The sequence below is a fragment of the Mytilus edulis genome, chromosome 1, assembly GCF_963676685.1.
Source record: "Mytilus edulis chromosome 1, xbMytEdul2.2, whole genome shotgun sequence".
NCBI classification, from domain to species: domain Eukaryota; kingdom Metazoa; phylum Mollusca; class Bivalvia; order Mytilida; family Mytilidae; genus Mytilus; species Mytilus edulis.
In genome coordinates this window covers 120,004,193-120,024,981 of record NC_092344.1, presented here as the reverse complement: position 1 = coordinate 120,024,981, position 20,789 = coordinate 120,004,193, and the positions used below count along the sequence as shown (strand labels likewise).

General features: G+C 32.3%; 1 protein-coding gene across 1 annotated transcript; it reads right to left on the bottom strand.

The window, feature by feature from the left end:
• Positions 1-6,394: 6,394 nt before the first annotated feature.
• LOC139503575 (HAUS augmin-like complex subunit 3) lies at positions 6,395-20,771 on the bottom strand. Its single transcript, XM_071293376.1, has 14 exons — positions 20,620-20,771; positions 19,595-19,781; positions 18,486-18,599; positions 18,087-18,170; positions 16,903-17,014; positions 16,266-16,481; positions 14,829-14,971; positions 14,238-14,372; positions 12,251-12,434; positions 11,709-11,861; positions 11,363-11,459; positions 9,189-9,336; positions 8,389-8,566; positions 6,395-6,598 (listed from the first exon to the last, which is right to left on the bottom strand). Exons 2-14 carry the CDS (start codon positions 19,768-19,770, stop codon positions 6,470-6,472), a joined length of 1,869 nt encoding a protein of 622 aa, XP_071149477.1. The 5' UTR covers positions 19,771-19,781; positions 20,620-20,771; the 3' UTR covers positions 6,395-6,469.
• Between the last annotated feature and the right edge of the window lie 18 nt (positions 20,772-20,789).

Here is a 20,789-nt window from a genome sequence, read left to right as displayed (position 1 = left end):
AAAATGAAAACGTTTTTCTTTCTTCGTAAACAGTTCTTCTTTGAAGCAAGCCTCATATGACTAAAGACACAATTCGGAAAGAAGAGGGTCACACTTTATTTTCATTGAAATACCGATTTTTGTTGAAAAAACACGTTCTTCAAACGTAAAAGCGGGTTGTCAATCCAAAAATCAAGCATCTTGATAATGTCAGTTTCAAATAATGTTTCTTTGAAACAAAGCGATATTTGGCAAAGTAGGATGTATCCCTTTCTAAGACAAGATACTTTATATATATCTACGTTCACCATTCTTTTTTATTACACAAAGCATGACAAACTATTTTAATTTGTCTTAAATAGATATAGAAAGATGTGATATGAGTGCCAATGAGACAACTCTCCATCCAAATAACGATTTATAAAAGTAAACCATTAGAGGTCAAGGTACGGCCTTTAACACGGAGCCTTGGCTTACACCGAACAACAAGCTATAAAGGGCTCCCAAATTATAAGTGTAAAGAGTGAAATCACAAAAATAATGAGATCAGAGGGAAATCAAATCGGCAAGTCCCTAATCACATGGCAAAATCAAATGACAAAACACATCAAAAACGAATTGACAACTGTCATATTCCTGACTTGGTACAGGCATTTTCAAATGTAGAAAATGGTGGATTAAACCTAGTTTTTAGCGCTAAGCCTCTCACTTTGTACGACAGTCTCATCAAATTCAGCTATATTAACAATCATGCATGAACCAAACAGACATAATAAATAAAATAGTCAAAATATGGGCACAGCAGTCATCATCGTGTTAAAATTTTTAAAGAAACAATTTAACAGAACACAAATGCATCTATCAAATAAAAAAACACATTCATTGTTTCGCGTGTCTGACGTTAGAAAATTTAAACGTCATATATGTTTGTCATTCAAGTAAACATACAATTTTACATTTTACAAATTTCACATGGTTAATGTTAGCATACAGGGTTAAAAAAAAATCAAAAGTATATAAGAATTAATTTCAGAAAAAGACCGAGATTTATAATAGTCCAAAATGATGTTCTATAGAATTTATAGGAATCCACTAATGGTTCATTCCAATACGCGATTAAATAATTTTGACCTTTGTGGTTCAACGTATTTTCTAATTTATAATAGACATATAACACAATGACATATTAAAGAACATAACATACTGACAGGATCTTTCAAAGTACAGAGTCACGATATAAGTACCATAGAAACACAAAAGTCGCACATACAAAACACACCAGCAAAAATGAAAGATAATACAAACACATTGACGGGATGTATAACTACCGAGCCATGGATATCACAGAAAACAATCAAACAGTAAAAGTGATATTATTAATAGAACAAAGACAAATGAAAGAACAAAATAATACGTTGTTAAGATGATAAACAACGTCAGTACACAGAATCTATACATCAAGACCATCATGTTCTATTTGTGAAGTTGATACGGGATATTTATCAACAAGGTCTTGTACCTTCCGATGATTTTTTTTTTTAGAAAAAGGACGAGACGTTCTTTGACACACCGTTGGTTCATCAACTTTCTGCTCAGACACTGTTGACGTTTTACAAAGTCTGAGTAGGAGCTGCAAGCTCTTGAATATCGAATAAGTTGGGAAATGTATATCCCATATGCAGGTGAAGTTGGTATATTGCTACTAAGGTGGGGGAAATTTATAATTTCAAAATTAAAATCGTCTCGTTTGTTATAGATTCTGGTTCTGAGATGACTGTGTAAGTTAAATTCGAGATATAAGTCTAAAATTGAGGCGGATGAAGCCGTGTATTGTTTTTGGAAAGAACATCATCAATATATATGAAAGTGAAATTAAATAATCTAGCTTTTTTAATCCTCTTGTTTTTGACAAGTGTCTGAAGGAACTCCGATTCATATGAAAATAAGAAGATGTCGGAAAGGAGAGACGCACTGTCAGTTTGTTTCCATAGGAATGCCGACAATTTGATGAAAAGTGTACCTCCAAACTCAACTAATATGTTGTTGATAAGAAACTCCAGCATACTGATCACTTGTTCTTCTGTGTAACATGTTTTACCTTTTTGTTTTTCACTTTTAACAAAATATGCCTTATGATATATACAAAGTAATAAATGTATAGCGTATGCTACCATTTTTATGATGAAAGGCATTGTGGATTATTTCTTTCCGCCGATTTTTCGATTTCACATAAGGAATGGTGGTATGCAGGGTTGAAAAATCAAAAGTTTTGATAGAACTTATTTCAGAAAAAGACCGATATTTAAAATTATCTAGAAGTTCTTTAGAATTTTTAAGAACCTACATATGGTTAATACCACTACGCGAGTAAATGTTTTCACAGTATTTCTGAAGGCCCTCTTTCATTGAGGACAGAATTTTAGTCAATCTAATGGACATTTTTTTAGTGGAACATGAAAATGACCAAGCAATATACCGTTGTTTGTACGGAATTTTATGAAGCTTAGGTATCCAATACAAACAAGGTAAGTTCTCCGATTTGGTGTGCAATGTAATGTTCATTGAAGCCATGAAGGACTTATGATCACTTATGATTTGCTAAAGTCTCATCCTTGTCAAATGATATGTCTTTGTATGGGCAATTGATTACCTGAGTGCTCATTTATACCTTATTCTTTTACAAGACATTCTCGTAGCAATACGATTTACATACAAAGACAATATTATTTGAAGCTTTACTTACTTATCATGCAGAAATGATAGACATTTCTCGGTCTCTTTGTCTCTGAAAACGGACTTTGGTCGATCGTTCACACAGTTTTTCAACTTCGACTAAATACGACGTTTTATCAGAGACCTGATAGTTTTCACCCATTCTGACAAAGTGTCCAGTTCAACTTCTTCTCGTTTAGCCCATGCTCTGGCGTAGTCCTCAATGGAATCCATAATTATTTTGAAGTTTTGGTTCCAATTGATGTGTTGGGTTCTCTAAACTTCGGACCATGAGAAATCACCTTTCGGAGATTTTCATGTTGAATTATGTTTAAATCCCCATTTATAACATGGCCAAAGGGTTGTAATTATAAGGCGAGTGGGAACAGTCACATGTCAGAACCATTCAAACGGAGAAACCAACGGTCTACTCTAATCTATATATAAAAAAGGCAACAGTAGTTGATAAAATTCATAAATCGATAGAAAAAAAAACAAATTCGGGTTACAAACAAAAACTGAGGGAAACGTATCAAATGTAAGAGAACTACGACAACAAAACAGAGACACAACACCGAAATGTAACACACACAGAAACAAACTATAATGTAACAATGGCCATTTTCCTGACTTGGTACAAGGCATTTTATGAAAAATAGAGAAAGGAGAAACACGTATAAATTACATAAACAAACGACAACTACTGTACATCAGATTCCTGACTTAAGACAGGTGTAAACATTTAAAGTTTGGAATGCAAAATTTTTGTGTAGAGTTTAGAAGAGTAAACTGTCTTAAAATAATGGCAACATGAAGCATACCTTAAGTAAACAGATACACTCCCAAAACTTCTATATCGGCCATTGGGGATGTAAACGTTTCCACTAAATATTCTTTAAATGGAACTTTAAATTTTCTCTGATGTGTGATCAAAGAAGATTTTTAAATCCGACTATCACATTTTATATGTTTAACTTTAATTGCTTTAATCAAAACTGTCTATGTAGGCATTTTTTCTTCTATTTCCTTGATGTCACTCATGTGCAACCTTCACCAAAGATAATAAATATGATTTTAAATCCTTTGCTCATACGGTCTTTTGTTTACTCATTTGATTAATACATTTTTTCTATATTTTTATATACATTTACACCTCCTTTTTCCCGTTTTTCCATTGAGTTCAGCATCATCATATTCTTCAACTTCTTTGAACTCGTCATTACATATCTTTATAAGGAGGTTAAGCAGCCTCTATTTCAGTACATGTGTATTTCCTTCCTTATTCAAGACAATATACTCGTTCCTTTGGATGATATTACTTCCAATTGTTTCCGTGAGAGCTACGTATACAGTCACTTCTTTGCTACAAACTTATATTTGATCCTTTACTAGCAGACGTATGTTCTCGTCTTTTCTTTAAACTTAGTTCTCTACCTCTTCAAATAAAGGCAACAGTAGTACACCGCTGTTCGAAATTCATAAATAGATTGAGAAAAAACGAATCCGTGTTACAGACTAAAACTGAGGGGAAACGCGTCAAATATAAGAGGAAAAATACGATACAACAGAAACACAACATTAAAATGTAACACATACAGAAACGAACTCAGTATAAGATAACAAAGGACATTTTCCTGACTTGGTACAGGACAAAATATGTTCCCACAGTCAATATTTTGTTGTTGCAATACTCGTTTACTAACCAAGAATTACATGCATAATGCTCCAGAACGATGTAGTAATAACTAATGTCGAGTAATCGTTAAAGGATAATAGCTGTATTCAACATCCTTTTCCGGGTTGATTAAACCAAATTCTGTCATGCGAAGATAGCATGAGAAGAGGGGCGAAAGATACCAGAGGGGCAGTCAAACTCATTAATCAAAAATTAACTGACAACGTCATGGCTAAAAATGAAAAAAAAAAATAATAGTACACATGAAACAACATAGAAAACTGAAAACTGAGCAACACAAACCTTACAAAAAAACTGGGGTGATCTCAGGTGCTCCGGGAGGGTAAGCAGATACTGATCCACATGTGGCACCTGTCGTGTTGCTCATTTCATTAAAAACCCGGTAAATAGTCTAATTTGGTGGGTCTAATTCGTGAGAAGGGAAGGGGATTGTAGTAACGACGTAAGAAACATATACGATCTCATATGTGAAACATTTATTCCATAACGGTCAATCTACTCGTGATAGTGTCCGTAAAACTAGCAAACTACACGTTTAATGATAGCGACATACATAAAAATAGCTTATCACTTTTAAAAAATTTAAATTGCTTATTGAATTCAGGTAAATATAAGAGAAATCCATGGCGTTGTCAGTTTGATTTTGAACGTCTGTCATATATCTTTTGCCTGTCTTTTAATATATAATTGTGACCATGTCAATGATTATTCATGTCAACAAACAAGTGTAAACCACTGGGTTGGTGATTTCGTCGGGATGAAACCCAACGGGAAGCATCGACTCAGTGGTTGTAAATAAACTCATCAGAGATAAAATATTAGAATGTTTTCATAGCACAATATTAGAACTTATACATATCTTAATCATTTATCATATACTTGCTACTTGTCAAATGACGTTTTTTTTTCAAAGTTTAGGCCCGATTTGAGTTAACCAATCTATAAAAAATAAACCAAATATAGAAGACCTATTGCTTATAGTATCTGATAAATGGACCATCAAACCTTAACCTTGTTCACTGATCCATTAAATGAGGTTGAGTTCAAATGAAGACTGTATATGAAAAAAGTCGCAGGTTCAACAAAAAATCTCCCTCAATTCACATAATAATTTCAGCAAAAATCCCTTCTCATTCATATATTTCTTAAAAAAAACCACCAAAACCTAGTGATATATTTTCTCCACTATTGGAAATACAATCTATAACATCTTTAGATGTTAACCACATGGGATCATTCATATATTAAAGGATCATTATACAGTGTTTACAGAAATCTTACCAGAAACAGTTTCCACCTATGTTAATGTACAGAATTCAGGTTAAAAAAATCGATGCAGGTTGAATTTGAAGTAAATCTTACAAGACAAATCCACTGATTGGTAGCTGTTTAATGCCAAGAAACAATATATAATGCAATGATGATACCCTGTCTTGAACTAGGACTAACCATGCAGATTAAAAATAAGGTAATTGTCTCGGGTAGACACATCATTCTCATTCAACACATAATATAATTTGGAAATCAACAGCAGACTGTCTTATGTACTCTGGAGGTAAGAATATATATCCTCTCATAATAATTATAAACAATTGTGAACCCATTTTATATCATAACTTCGATAAATAACCTAATAACAATGTTTAACATGACAATGTGCAAAAGTTTTGAAGTCGAAGGAACCATAGCTGTGGGGGATGGGCCAAATTATCTCCATGAAAATGAGATTTACCAAGATTATACAACAGCATATAGAATATCATTAACTTACCATTAGTGTTAGTGGTTCAACTTAACTAACCTCATCATAAACTTTATCACTTACTACACCAAACACATTTAAAAAGCATGCCTTAGTCTTCCTATTGTTACTTTCCTATTGTAAATTTCCTTGAGGAAGCTAGTCTGTAGTATTTGTCCCTATACAAAATATTTTTTACAATGCTTCAAAACCAAATCTTCTTGATACCTTTCATACTATGTATAAAAGCTTAACAACTTTCAAAATCATTTTTTCAAGAATTTATTAAAATATTAATGTATAACAAATGTAAATGACTACATATAAAGAGACAATATGGTTCAATGAAGTTTCTGGGCTTGTAATCTGGAAGACAGTTCATCAAACAATGTGTTCAACTGTGATGGATTGATGAAGAAGTGGGAGAACAGTCTTCTTTCCTTACATAACAGGGTATCATGTCTTAATGTCTGAAAAACATCAAAGAAATTATATCAATGACATTAGTTACAACATAACAGGGTAACATGTCTTAATGTCTGAAAAAAAATAATGTATATCAATGACATATAATAATATGGTAGTACATAAATATGTTATGTTCATGTTCATACTTCTTTTTTGTACAAGGAAAAGATATATATGTTGGCTGTTTATAGGCACTATTTTAAAGGAATAGACAACTTCGAGTTCGATGCATTTCCGTCAAAAACTTTGGTTTTAGTGAACATCAGTCATGCATTTAGGGGCATCGTCACCTCCGTTCCAATGTTGAGCGAGTGGTTAGAAAACTACATTGCTATATTGCACAAATTATTCCGCAAATTAAATTCTAATAATTAATAAACTGTTATCACAGAGATATGTCTCGCCTTTTTGTAATTTTGATTATATGCAAATGTTGAAATCCAAATAGCAATACTCTAACATCTTACACAAGTTATGCAAATATTCAAAGTCAATGAACCATGACTGAGTTATATGGCTAAACAATCTCCATGTAAATGAAATGTGCCAATGCTAATACAACTGCATACCAAATACCATTGACTTTAATAAGTCGTTCCCAAATCTAAATACAAACATGAACTTGTAAACTCGTTCCCAAATTTAAATACAAACAATAACTTGTAAACTATGTAAATGTTTCAAAGTCAATGAACCATGAAGAGGCGGTGGGGCTATATAATCTCAATGGAAACAATACTTGCAAATGCCAATAAATTTGAATACCAAATATCATTGACTTAACATAAGCAGTTCATCTTAAACTGATCTTATCACAAACTAATACATGTAAACTAAGATAAATTTCAAAGTCATTAAACTGTGACTGAGGGGCAAGACCAAATATTCTCCATGGAAATGAGATGTGCCAAAGCTTATACAACTAAATACCAATTATCATTGGCCTACCACTAATGGTTCCCCTTGAACTGGCCTAATCACAAACTAATACATGATAAGTTATCATAACTTAGAAAAATGTTCAAAGTCAATAGACCATGACTAAGGGGGCGGAGCCAATTATCTCCATGGAAATAAGATATGCTAATACAACTGCATACCAAATATCATTGACCTACCACTTGTGGTTCCCCATAAACTGACCTAATCACACTCTAATACATGTAAAATAAGCAAAAGTTTCAAAGTCAATAGACCATGACTGAGGGGGCAGGGCCAAATAATCTCCAGGGAAATGAAATGTGCCAGTGCTTATACAACTGCATAGCAAATATGATTGACCTACCACTTGCTGTTCACCATAAACTAGACCTAATCACAAACTAATACATTGTTGATGCCATTGGCCTCGGCGGCAGAAACAGCATACCTATGTCTCGCCTTTTTTTACTCCATCAAGGCGAAACAAAAATCAGCACTGCTGTCATAAGAGGATTGAGATTAAGTACTTACAAAACAAACTTTATTTCTCGTTTATCCTGCACAAAGACGATCACTAAGACGCTTGATGAACGGTAATAGTGCAGGGATACAGGCCATCCCCTCTATCTGGTAAATGACGTCATATAAGCGTGCATAATTGATGAGTTTTTTCGGTTGATGGATGAACTCGAAAGTGGTCCATTGCTAACTTTGTAATTGTAAGAAGAAATATCAAATCATTGACTTTACCATTTCTATAATTGAAAATCTCCCCACACCCAATACCCTCATCCCCCTGGATCAGCTACTGTTATATACCAAATTGGTTAATGACGTAAAATTTATTCAAACTTGTACATAAACAATCTACCTGTTTCCTTTTCTCTAGGTCTTTCACAACTTCCTTTATAGATTGCTCTAACTTCCTTAACATTTCCTCTAGTTGTGTCATAGATTCCATCAGCTGTCTAGGTGTCATGCATGGCTGACCACTGGTTGTACTAGAACCAGAGTACACTACCTGCTCACTCATCTGTAAACTCTTTTCTCTGTAAAAGTGCATACAAGAAGTTTAGAAAATGTCTGTTTGTGATATGATATATGGTTCAACTTCTAATAATAATTTAATGGTTTTCAATGACCTTTCATATTGATTTTTTTTTTCAAATGTAATTTCTCAATATAAACCAGAAACTTATTTTGGTCTCCATTTACAAAGAAATATGTATTTTGCTGTGAATCTCCCCCAAAAATATTAGTTTCAAAATTCCTTTTAGAAGACTCGCAACTGTTTTAAGTGAGAAAGATTTTGAAGTCATCTATGCTTCCTCGGAAATTGCAGCTATTAAATTTGAACTACCTTTCATGTTTTGGTTTGGAAACAACACAAATCATTAAAACCTAGAAATTAAATTGTTGAGAATAATGGCATCATGTATGATGAATTAATTAAAATCTAATCATTAAGTTCAGCTTCACTTCCATTAAAAGGTAATTACAACCTCTGGTTTGTGTTATATCTCTTCCTATTTAACTGCATCACACTTTCAAATAAATTTCTTATTTTTCGGTAAGTATTTTTTTCAAAATAATACAAAACAGTAGTTTGCAGTAGTGCCTTATTGCCTTATTAGAGGTTTATCAAACTACCAGCCATTATAATTATCTTACAACTGTTTTAATTTGTCCTCTTGTTTTTCTTCCAATGCTATTCTATTTATCTTCATTGAGGAACATTTCTGTCTGAGTTTATCTGCTCCTTGTACAAGACTGTTAAAGGTTAAAAATAGATGCTTCTTATCTTCTCTATCTTCAGAACCTAGAATATAACCAGTTTACAATAAGACAATAAGTTATAACTTCAGATCTTATGACATTTGCAAACTTGGGTATATACGGTCAAAAAGTTTGCCTCATCTGAAACTAGAGGCTTTAAAGAGCCTGTGTCGCTCACCTTGGTCTATGTGCATATTAAACATAGGACACAAATGGATTCATGACAAAATTGTATTTTGGTGATGGTGATGTGTTTAAAGTTCTTACTTTACTGAACGTTCTTGCTTCTTACAATTATATCTATAATGAACTTTGCCCATTAGTAACAGAGAAAGGTATTTGGTAAAAATTTACATAAATTTACCAAATTAATGAAAATTGTTAAAAATTGACTATAAAGGGCAATAACTCCTTAAGGGGTCAATTGACCATTTAGGTCATGTTGACTTATTTGTAGATCTTACTTTGCTGAACATTATCGCTGTTTACAGTTTATCGCTATCTATAATAGTATTCAAGATAATAACCAAAAAACGGCAAAATTTCTTTTAAAATTACCAATTGGAGGGCAGCAACCCAACAACTGGTTGTCCAATTCATTTGATTATTTCAGGGCAGATATATATTGACTTGATTAACAATTGAACTCCTTGTCAGATTTGCTCTAAATGATTTGGTTTCAGAGTTATAAGCCAAAATCTACATTTTACCCCTGTTCTATTTTTAGCCGTGGTGGCCATCTTGGTTGGATGGCCAGGTCATCAGACACATTTTTCAAACAAGATACCCCAAAGATGAATGTGGCCAAGTCTGAATTAATTTGACCCAGTAGTTTCAGAGGAGAAGATTTTTGTAAAAGATAACTAAGATTTACGAAAAATGGTTAAAAATTGACTATAAAGGGCAATAACTCCTAAAGGGGTCAACTGACCATTTCGGTCATGTTGACTTATTTGTAAATCTGACTTTGATGAACATTATTGCTTTTTTTACAGTTTATCTCTATCTATAATAATATTCAAGATAATAACCAAAAGCAGCAAAATATTCTCAAAATTACCAATTCAGGGGCAGCAACCCAACAACGGGTTGACCGATTCATCTGAAAATTTTAGGGCAGATAGATCTTGACCTGATAAACATATTTACCCCTGTCAGATTTCCTCTCAATGCTCTGGTTTTTGAGTTATAAGCCAAAAACAGCATTTTACCCCTATGTTTTATTTTTAGCCGTGGCGGCCATCTTGGTTGGTTGGCCGGGTCACCGAACACATTTTTTTAAACTAGATACCCTAATGATGATTGTGGTCAAGTTTGGTTAAATTTGGCCCAGTAGTTTCAGAGAAGAAGATTTTTGTAAAAGTTAACGACGCCGGACGACAGACGCCGGACGCCAAGTGATGAGTGATGAAAAAAATGGACTGTTTGATAATCAAATCCTTTCTAAAATAAAATTGAACTTAGAATGGAGGACACCAATATATGATTGGTAAGTTATGTGTCTTCAACTGAGGAAAGCTGTGATTCTCCCCAATTTAATCTAAGTTACATATAGTTACAGGTTTCTTAGAATTTTTTTATCTTAACTAAGTTACATATAGTTACAGGTTTCTTAAAATTTTATATCTTAACTCAGATGTAAAACCTATTCAAAACAATGAAATCAGAAATTTTTTATAAAATCTTTCGAGCTATAAAATATCTGTTTACTTACATTAATAGGTATTCAAATAGTTTAACTCAACTTTGTTTGAAATTACTATTAACTTAAATATGAAGGTCACTTGAAGCTCATGTCTACTGGTTTTAAAGAGTAAGTTCAAAGTATCGGAAAACAAGAAGGTGTCTGACAAATATGAAAAGTAATCACACACCACCACTCATCACTTTCAAGCTGTTAATACCATTTGAAGACATTCTCCTAATTGTAATTGTAATACAGTAAAAAGTAAGATAGAAATATTTCTTGGGTGAACAGAAGGGGAGATAACACTTACATAACATGTGATGGAGATTTGTGCAGAATTTATCTCTGGAATCTATTGTCCCTCTCGGGAGATAACACTTACATAACATGTGATGGAGATTTGTGGAGAATTTATCTCTGGAATCTATTGTCCCTCTCTGTTGTCTTGTGGAACTTAATGCAGGATCCTCCATCATTTTCTGTAAGAGAATGTAAATCAAAATAATTAAAAATAATTTGACAGTAGTTCTGTACAGGTAATTTTATATAACAATATAAACTATCCTGTCCTAATAAATTAGCATGCAAGTCTCTATTCTGGACAGGAGAAAGTTAGAAGACCACATGGAAAATGGATCCTTACGAAATATCAAATAATCATCAAATCATTATATTTATGAATAAATTAATGCCAGTGTAGAATAATTTCTGAAAGATTTGAACCTTACCATTCTGTCTTTATATGATTTAAGTTGTGTGTAAAGTAACTGTTTAACTGCTGTTAGGAGTCTATGTATATCTCTGTGGTTTCTAGCCTCAACTTCATATGCCATGGTGAGGAACTCATTCCTTGATCTTTGTAAAATCAACTCATTCAAAACCTACAAAATAGAAATAGAAATAAGAAAAATTAGTGGAACATATGTCAAGAGACATTATAGAAATCCAAAAGACATTTAGAAGTTTACATAAATGGTTTTAAAACTAATTGCTGCTTACTCACCACATCCTTTTTCTATGGACATTGGGGCAATACAAAGGGGAACAATAGAATACATTTGTATGTGATAGGTCTGCAGCATGAAGGGGACATCTATTTTTGGCTAACCAATCCATTGGTCCTGTCATATGTTGTAAGGACAACCTGTGTCTTTCATTTCATTCCGTGAATGTGTTGTCTTACATTTGTTAAAAGTTACAATGTCTCATAAAAATATTCTAAATGTGAGTTTTTATTAAATCGTTAAAAAAAACCACCCATATAACTAACCTTATCTTGGTTTGATATGAAATAATCCTGCCTGGCTAGTTTGAGATTATAATCCCCTGTCAGTATCTTGGATACTTGAGAAGCTGTACTCTCCTGTATTAAGGCAGGAATATCTCTCTCTGCCATTCCAGCAATATCCCTCTTCACTAAACTTACAGCATTTCTTTTCTCATTGATTCTCTGGCTAAAAGCATATAACTGACATTAAATATTTACTCTAAATAACCACTATGTTTTATCTTTATACTATTTCTTCAAAAAATCCTTCAAAGAAGCAAAACATATGACCAGGATACACTAAGCCATAGAATAGAGGTAACCTATTTCTGGAGATTGTTAGTGGACATGATCTTTATAAGAATAACTGCAGACCAAAGTGTGTTGTGTTTGAGAGTTATCTTGTTGCTAAAAATTTGTATATACAAAAATTGTTCATAGTTCAAAAGGTGACCAGATTATGGCCAGTACCAGAGTACAAATTCACCACCCTGTTTCGTCTTAATACTTATCCAGTGGTAGCAAATATTCTACTGTACCCTTTCAACACTCATTTCTACATGATATTTTTGATATTTCAAAATTTCATTTAAATTTGTATATGTTGTGTACAAGTTATCATTTTGTACAAAAAAATTGTACAAATTATAATTTGTATTTTGACTTTGTACAAATTTTAATATGTACAAAATGTGCCTGTACAAATTACAATTTGTACAAAATTTGACGAAAATTCACTTATAACTTGTACAACATTTTATAACATGTATTTTGGTGGAAAAAGCATTGATACACACTACAGAATTGCTAATAAATGACAAAACAATTCCCCATATTTATCAAATACTAAAATAATTCTTTATCATTTGCTTGCGATGACATCGGGAATTGCACAACGTCTTTTGACTTTCACATTTTTACATTTAAAAGGTCTGTACCTTTAACTTTAATACATAAATATCCTGTTAAAATTTATACAGGCTTTTCGATTTGGTAACCCACATCTCCAGATTCAACAATTACGCATTAGATTTATCGAGGACAGGTTTGGACACGATCATCATGATCATACAAAGGAATATGTATAATGACACTAACCCAAAACAACAAGTTATGATAGTTACTGGTTGTTTTCGTGGTAAGATATTAGTCTTGGATCTATTTCCCACACAGTGCACACATCCTTGCAAGAATATTCGGTGCTTCAATATCAGTGACTTACCCAATTTAACTATAAGCCCATTATGATTGTCCTTGGTGTACACATAATTGTTCTTTTGTGCATTATTCCTTGCTAGGTTCAGAACGTTTTGGACAAATTTCTCCTTGTGATCAACAATGCCATCCATGTTTACACTATTGGATCAATTGAGTAAATGACTAAACATGTAAAAGAGTGTAAATGATAAATCCTAGGATATTTAGTTTTGGCAACTTATTAAAGCAATTGACCCCAAAGTAAGTATTTAAGAAGAGATAAATGATAAGATGCAATTATCGATGCCTTAATTCAATCACCTGCACAAACAAAGAACAATTTTGTATTTTGTAAATGAGATGTACTATATGGTCATTTAATAACAATGGTGTGTATCAAGTCTTTTTCACAAAAATTCATAGTATGAATTATTGCACAAGTTATAAGTGAATTTTCGTCAAATATTGTACAAATTGTAATTTGTACAAGCACTTTTTGTACAAATTACAATTTGTACAAAGTCAAAATACAAATCATAATTTGTACAATTTTTTTGTACAAATTAAAATTTGTACAAAATGATAACTTGTACACAACATATACATTGTTACTTTGTGAAGAATGTTTGTGTCTGCCCATTGAAAAAGCAACCAACAATCTAAAATTATAATTTAAAGGCCTCCTACATAGTGACATATAGCTGTTAATTTCTGTGTTATTTGGTATCTTGTGGATAGTTGTCTCATTGGTAATCATAGCAATCATACCACTTCTTCTATTTTTTCTATTTACCTTAACTTGCTGCTATCTCTTCCAAAATCACCATGTTTCAATGACTGTATGATATCTTGAGCTGACTGTACACAAGCATTTGCCTGTTTGCTGTTCATCAAGGCATTAATTCGCTTAGCCTCACTCTTTGGGTAACTAAAATTATATAATTTTATCACATGACAATACATGTATAAATTTTTTAAGAATGAAAGTATACAAAGTTTAAAATTTTACATAAAATATAAAATACCATTATTTCTAAACTTTCCATCATAATTCACTTTAATGGTTTATGGTACTAAGAGCCAAAAGCTGGGACAGTCTAAGATGGATAAATACACCACAATCTCCAAAACAGCAAGTCTACAAAAAGTAACAGATAAAATTAAAGGTACTTTTCCAGAAAAAGATGAAAACATTTTTTTAAACCCATTATCAAATTATTGATTTGGTTACAACCCTCTACAAAGGTCCTCTTAATTTGTTTAGGCAAAGATGAGAGGCATATTTTCTATGCTTACAATTTATATTTTACATGCAATAAAAAGACACTTATGATTTTATGAAAGGGAGACAAATATCATAAATATCTAAATACATTGTACTAACAATGCCTGTATTCTGGCTAACTCTTTACATTCACTAATGTTAATTTCTTCAGCTTCTCCACGCACCAGTAAATTTTCTGGATCACTGACTTCCAATATTTCATATCTAGAACCTTCATCTTGACCAGTCATTTCTGCTATTCCCTATAAATATTTATTTTGAAATATATACTGTAAAAATTTGGTCTTTATATTTCTTTCCATTTTAGATACCTAAAATACTCTTCATTAAAGTCATATGAAACGAGTGACTGGTGAAAAATAATGTTAATCCAATTCTTGAACCGATGCATGTACATATCATAAACTTGGTTTTCTGTGCACGATTTTATAATTTTTACGCAAACATATCGTATAATCGTCAATTTGTTTTTCTCTCTGTCTGTTATGACGTGAAAATATGGCAGTTAATTAATTGTCGTGTTTTGAAGCCATAATTTATCGACTGCCACCTTATAGTAAACAATCAACAAAGAAGCATGGATATTGAGCACATGTTTTACATGAACAATCAGATAATAGTTTATTTCAATGACAGATCCATGCTTGTTGCAATCACCAGACTTTTACATGAAGGGTCACGCTGAGGTCATTTGTCATACGGAAAATATGTCTGCAAATTGCTTCCTGGAAGCAAGCAATTATAAAAAAGTAAACTTCTTCTAAATATTGAAAAATTTAAGAATTTTCTTCAGAAAAAAGTATATGTACATAAGTTTTGTAATGAAAACTATCCATTTAGTTATAAAAAAACATATGCATCATTTTTTTAAGTTTGAGGTTTCATATGATTTTAAGAAGATAATGTTTTTGATCACAATTTCTGAAAATAAGAGTCTAAAGAAAAACAAAAACGTTTTAAGATATATGCTACAAAAATGAGAAAAAATACAATATAACTGTGAAGATTTGTGCAAGAACACCCTTCAGAGAAATATACAAAAGATAAAATAATATTGACTTTATAAAAATTTCAAATGACCATTACATTGAATGAGTAAAATATAATTTCTTGTTAACTTTTTCAAAAGATGTTTATGAATATGCACAACCAAATAGCCTGCTCATTTTATTCATGTTGTGTGTGTATCTAAATTCCTTTAATAATGTAACACCTTGGAGATAATCTAATTGACTATAACATGCAGAATACTATAATATCTTAAATCTATAAGAAATTACAGAACTGACATCCCTCAATAAAGACAACATGCTCAAATACAACAAATACACATTGAGCAATATGAAATCACTGATTACATCTCCAAAAATGCACAATACTATTATAACATAAATCTATAAAAATTTCAAATCTGACATCCCTCAATAAAGAAAACCTTCCATACAAAGCAGGAAGACATGCTCAAATATAAAAAATACACATCAATTGAGCAATACAAATTTAAATCACTTAATACAGCTCCAAAAATCTATTTACCTCAAAGAATAATCTTTTAGTATATGATGTAAGTTCTTGTGTAAACTTATCTTCAGTTTTATTGTATTCCTCCTGTGTCAGCTGAGACAGAAATACGGGAGATGTTGGTCTGTCTAATGTCATATGACTGTTTTGATCTGATACATCTCCTTTCCTGTCATACAAATCAGTGGTCCGGGAAACAGATTTCACCAAGTCATCAAGACTACTATTCATCTGTAAAAATAAGTTAGATATTTTTAAAAACTGTAGACCCATGGGATATAATGTTTCAGCTTTTATGATAATAATTTAAATTCTGATGAAATTATTTTTGGTACTTCTGGTGTCTTTAACTTTAAATAATGTTTTTACATATATCCATTACTTTTTTTATCAATTCAGTTTTAAATGATATATTGGAACTCTGATGCTATCACATTTACGTTCTTACAGTTAATGAAATATTTGTGTTGAACTGTAGTTCAAAGTCTGAATGAAACAAAAACTTGAAGCTATACAATAAAGTAATCTGACAAACCAGATATCAATTAATCAGTAAAATTTCATCAAGACAGAAAGAAAACATTGTCAGATCTTGTAAGCAAAACATTGGACACAGTATCTGTAATTAATCAGATTGATTTTAAATGATTACTTGTGTGTTATCAGCTTGAGTCTGTTCTAGACATTTCTTGTACTGTGACTTTGTCTTTGCTTCTACAGTCTTTAACTTGGACACACGGTGCGTTAACCCTGTTTGATGTAGGCTATAAAATAAATCAATCATTAAATGAAATTTAGAAGTAGAAATCAGTTATAAAATCCTATTATGTATTTCTAATCCTAGATATCTGAAAACAGATTCTTGTAGCAATCATGTTGTCAAAATCCATCTTAATGCATTAGAACTAGTACAATGTTGACATTTTCAACAGAACATTATATTTTATGTCGATGTCCTACATGTAAGATTAAATAAAGACTTTCAGCAGCCTAATGACTGAAATACCTGGAGAAGTAACATATAACTTTTATTTTTTTACTTTTTTACTCTTTGTTTTTGTATATAGTTTTACTCAATCTAGAGTCCTAGACTTATGGTTATGATTAATGCATGTTTTGAGTATTGCTCCTCCCATTTTCAATTAATTCAATTTTTCTCACATTTTTTTACTAGTCATGAGATGAAATTGAGAATGAGATAACAACCTGACCAAAGTGCAGAGACCAACCAAGGGTCACCAATGGATCTTCAACACATCAGGAAAATCCAACACCCAAAGGCGTGCTTCAGCTTGCCCTTTTATTAACCCTTTCCTCCATTGATTTTTTTTTTACATACTAGATTCGCATAGGATTTTTTCAATAAAAAAAAAATCATCAGGTTTAGAGTATTGATGCATTGTGAAAACAAATATTTCATCAATGAAATTCAGTTCAGATATTCTCATGGATATCCTTTTCATATTGGATACAATTTTTTCTAAGTCTGATCCAGATATTTCGTAGTCAGTGCATTTCAACTGAGTTACTACACAGGCGTCAAAAGGCGTCATTATGGAGTAAAGGGGGTGGCGTCAAAAGGTGTCATTATGAAGGAAAGGGTTAACAAAAATGTGTACTAGTTCCGTGATAATGGACACCATACTAAAGTCCGAAATACATCAATGAACATTTAGTGTTGAAGTGTCTGAAGTTAAAGTGTGAATAAACTAGTAATCTTATGACCAGTCAATAGAAGAAACAGTTATCTATTTCTGTGTAAAAAAAAAAAAATTCTTGTCCAAATATACAATAATTATATCTATCCAATATCTAATATGATAACCCGTAATTAACCTCAGTCTGTTTCTTTTCTGTATAAGTGACTGCTTCCTCTTCCGACTGCATTCTATATCTCTCTTTAACTGATCATTCTGTTTCCTGCAAAAATAATAATAAAATTATTGTTCTGTTTCAGTTTTAATATCAGTGTCTGAATATGCAGATACTGTTATATGGTTTTTTTTCATTTTTAAGTGACCAAAAAGCAACACAACTGCATAATCTAATTCTTGAGTAGTTTTCAAATTGTCTACATTTTGAATGATCTGTGAAACTCCTGTGTGAATGGTTATAAATTGGAAGTTATTGTATTAAAGACTTTTGGTGAATGAAACTGTAATCCATTTATGAAAGCAAAAGGTTTTAACACAGAAAAATGGGCTCTTGTGTCAAATTAACTAAATTGTATCTCACTTCAGATCATCAACAGAGAGATTTTCTTCCTCCGCTGAAATCAAATTCTTCACAGCTTCATCAAGTTGTGTACCATCTAACACTGCCTCTCCACTCTTTATCAAAGTCTCATATCTAAAATTGAAAAAATAACAGTGAAAACATCAAGAATAACCTTACCTGTTGTACCATGAATGAGGAGTGGAGATTAAAAGTTAAAACAAAGAAATTTTTAGACAGTGATCACACAAATGTTTTTAACGTCAATGGTGAATGACTGAAGGCAGGACTCTACAAATATGAATGTTTCTGGTACATAACTAAGTTGGATCTTTGTGTACTAGTACATAACTAAGTTGGATCTTTGTGTACTGGTACATAACTAAGTTGGATCTGTGTGTACTGGTACATAACTAAGTTGGATCTTTGTGTACTGGTACATAACTAAGTTGGATCTGTGTGTACTGGTACATAACTAAGTTGGATCTTTGTGTACTGGTACATAACTAAGTTGAATCTGTGTGTACTGGTACATAACTAAGTTGGATCTTTGTGTACTGGTACATAACTAAGTTGGATCTGTGTGTACTGGTACATAACTAAGTTGGATCTGTGTGTACTGGTACATAACTAAGTTGGATCTTTGTGTACTGGTACATAACTAAGTTGGATCTTTATGTACTGGTACATAACTAAGTTGGATCTGTGTGTACTGGTACATAACTAAGTTGGATCTGTGTGTACTGGTACATAACTAAGTTGGATCTTTGTGTACTGGTACATAACTAAGTTGGATCTGTGTGTACTGGTACATATAAATGGAAACGAATCGTTATGTACTGCACACCTTAGAGAAATAATGGTGCTTATACAACTATATGCTAAAGAGTTTGAAATTTTCAGATTATAAGTATGAAAAAAAGAAAAGTATATATGTCCACAGCCTGATTTTCCATACAGGTTACATACAACCTGGTGTCATCAACAATACATACAAGTTGTTTTGATTCCTAAGTTGATACTTCAGAGATGCCATAAAACAAAATCAGTTTCATTTGATATCCCATTTTTGTCATAATATCATACCAGAGTACCATAATTTTTACTTCTTAACACTGGTCAATACTTACTCCTCAAGTTCCTTAGCATCTAATACATTAGCGGAATTGACATTAGTACAGAACCAGTCAAGGAAAGGAACCAGTTCTTCACATTCAAACATCCATTCTAATCCACTTGGATCTAGAGAATGAGCTTTAGGGTATCCTAACTGTTTCAGTGTTTCTACAAACTGTCTACCACTCATTTTAATATCTTCTGGAAATAAAAATGCATGGTCAAGATAAATTAAATGGAATCAATTTCATGATATTCGTCGGTCATTGTAAATCTTCAACAACATACTCCATTCTTCTACTAAGTTGACATTCATTTGAAAATAAAAGTTAAAATGCCGGATTTCATTGGTCACTGTGAGATAAAGTGGATCATACTCTATCAAAATTTCTTGATGATCGCTTTCGCTTTTGGGTCGATCCGGCCCAAGTCGATCTGTCCCACGTCGATCCAGCCCATATTCATAGTCGATCCAGCCCCAAAAAAAAAATATTTATAAGGATACGGAATAAAAATAAAGATATATATTAATTGTAATTATAGGAATTCACTAAAGCGTCACTGGAGCAGGCCCCCTCTTAGGCAGTCAGAGGGCATATAGAATATCTTCTTCTTCTTCTTCTTCTTCTTCCGAATACGGGAGTAGACTCCTAGGTAGGAGTGTAAAACTTCCCGGAACTTGTGTGCTATGTACATATGGACTTAATTTAAAAATAATATGACAAGAAAAATCGTTATCAATAACATATATACATTATGTACAGTGGCTTTAAAGTTTAATAAGTTGCTGTGGATCCTTCAAATGTTAGAGTGGATATGCCACTTTTGAAGGATTCCAGGGTGTCTGACATACCTATTGCTTCAGGTAGTGAGTTCCAGTCCGAAATAGTTCGAGGATAAAATGAAAATTTATAGAAATCTTTATTTGTTGATATTTGCCTAAATTTATGTTTCCCCCTAGTGCGTCTATCAGATATTGTTAAGTTGTCCTTAGGAACTTCAACTAACCCCCAATTTATTTAAAATAATATAGACTTACACTTAGACTTAGTATATGTTGTATCAAATCGGTCTCATTCTTTACATTTCAACTGAATTGCATGAAAACTCCTGTGTTTATTCTTATTTGAAGATACCGCCCTGCAAAAATATCTAGCACCAGCGTTGACGATAACAAATAGTTTTATTCATGAAATACGGGAAACAAAA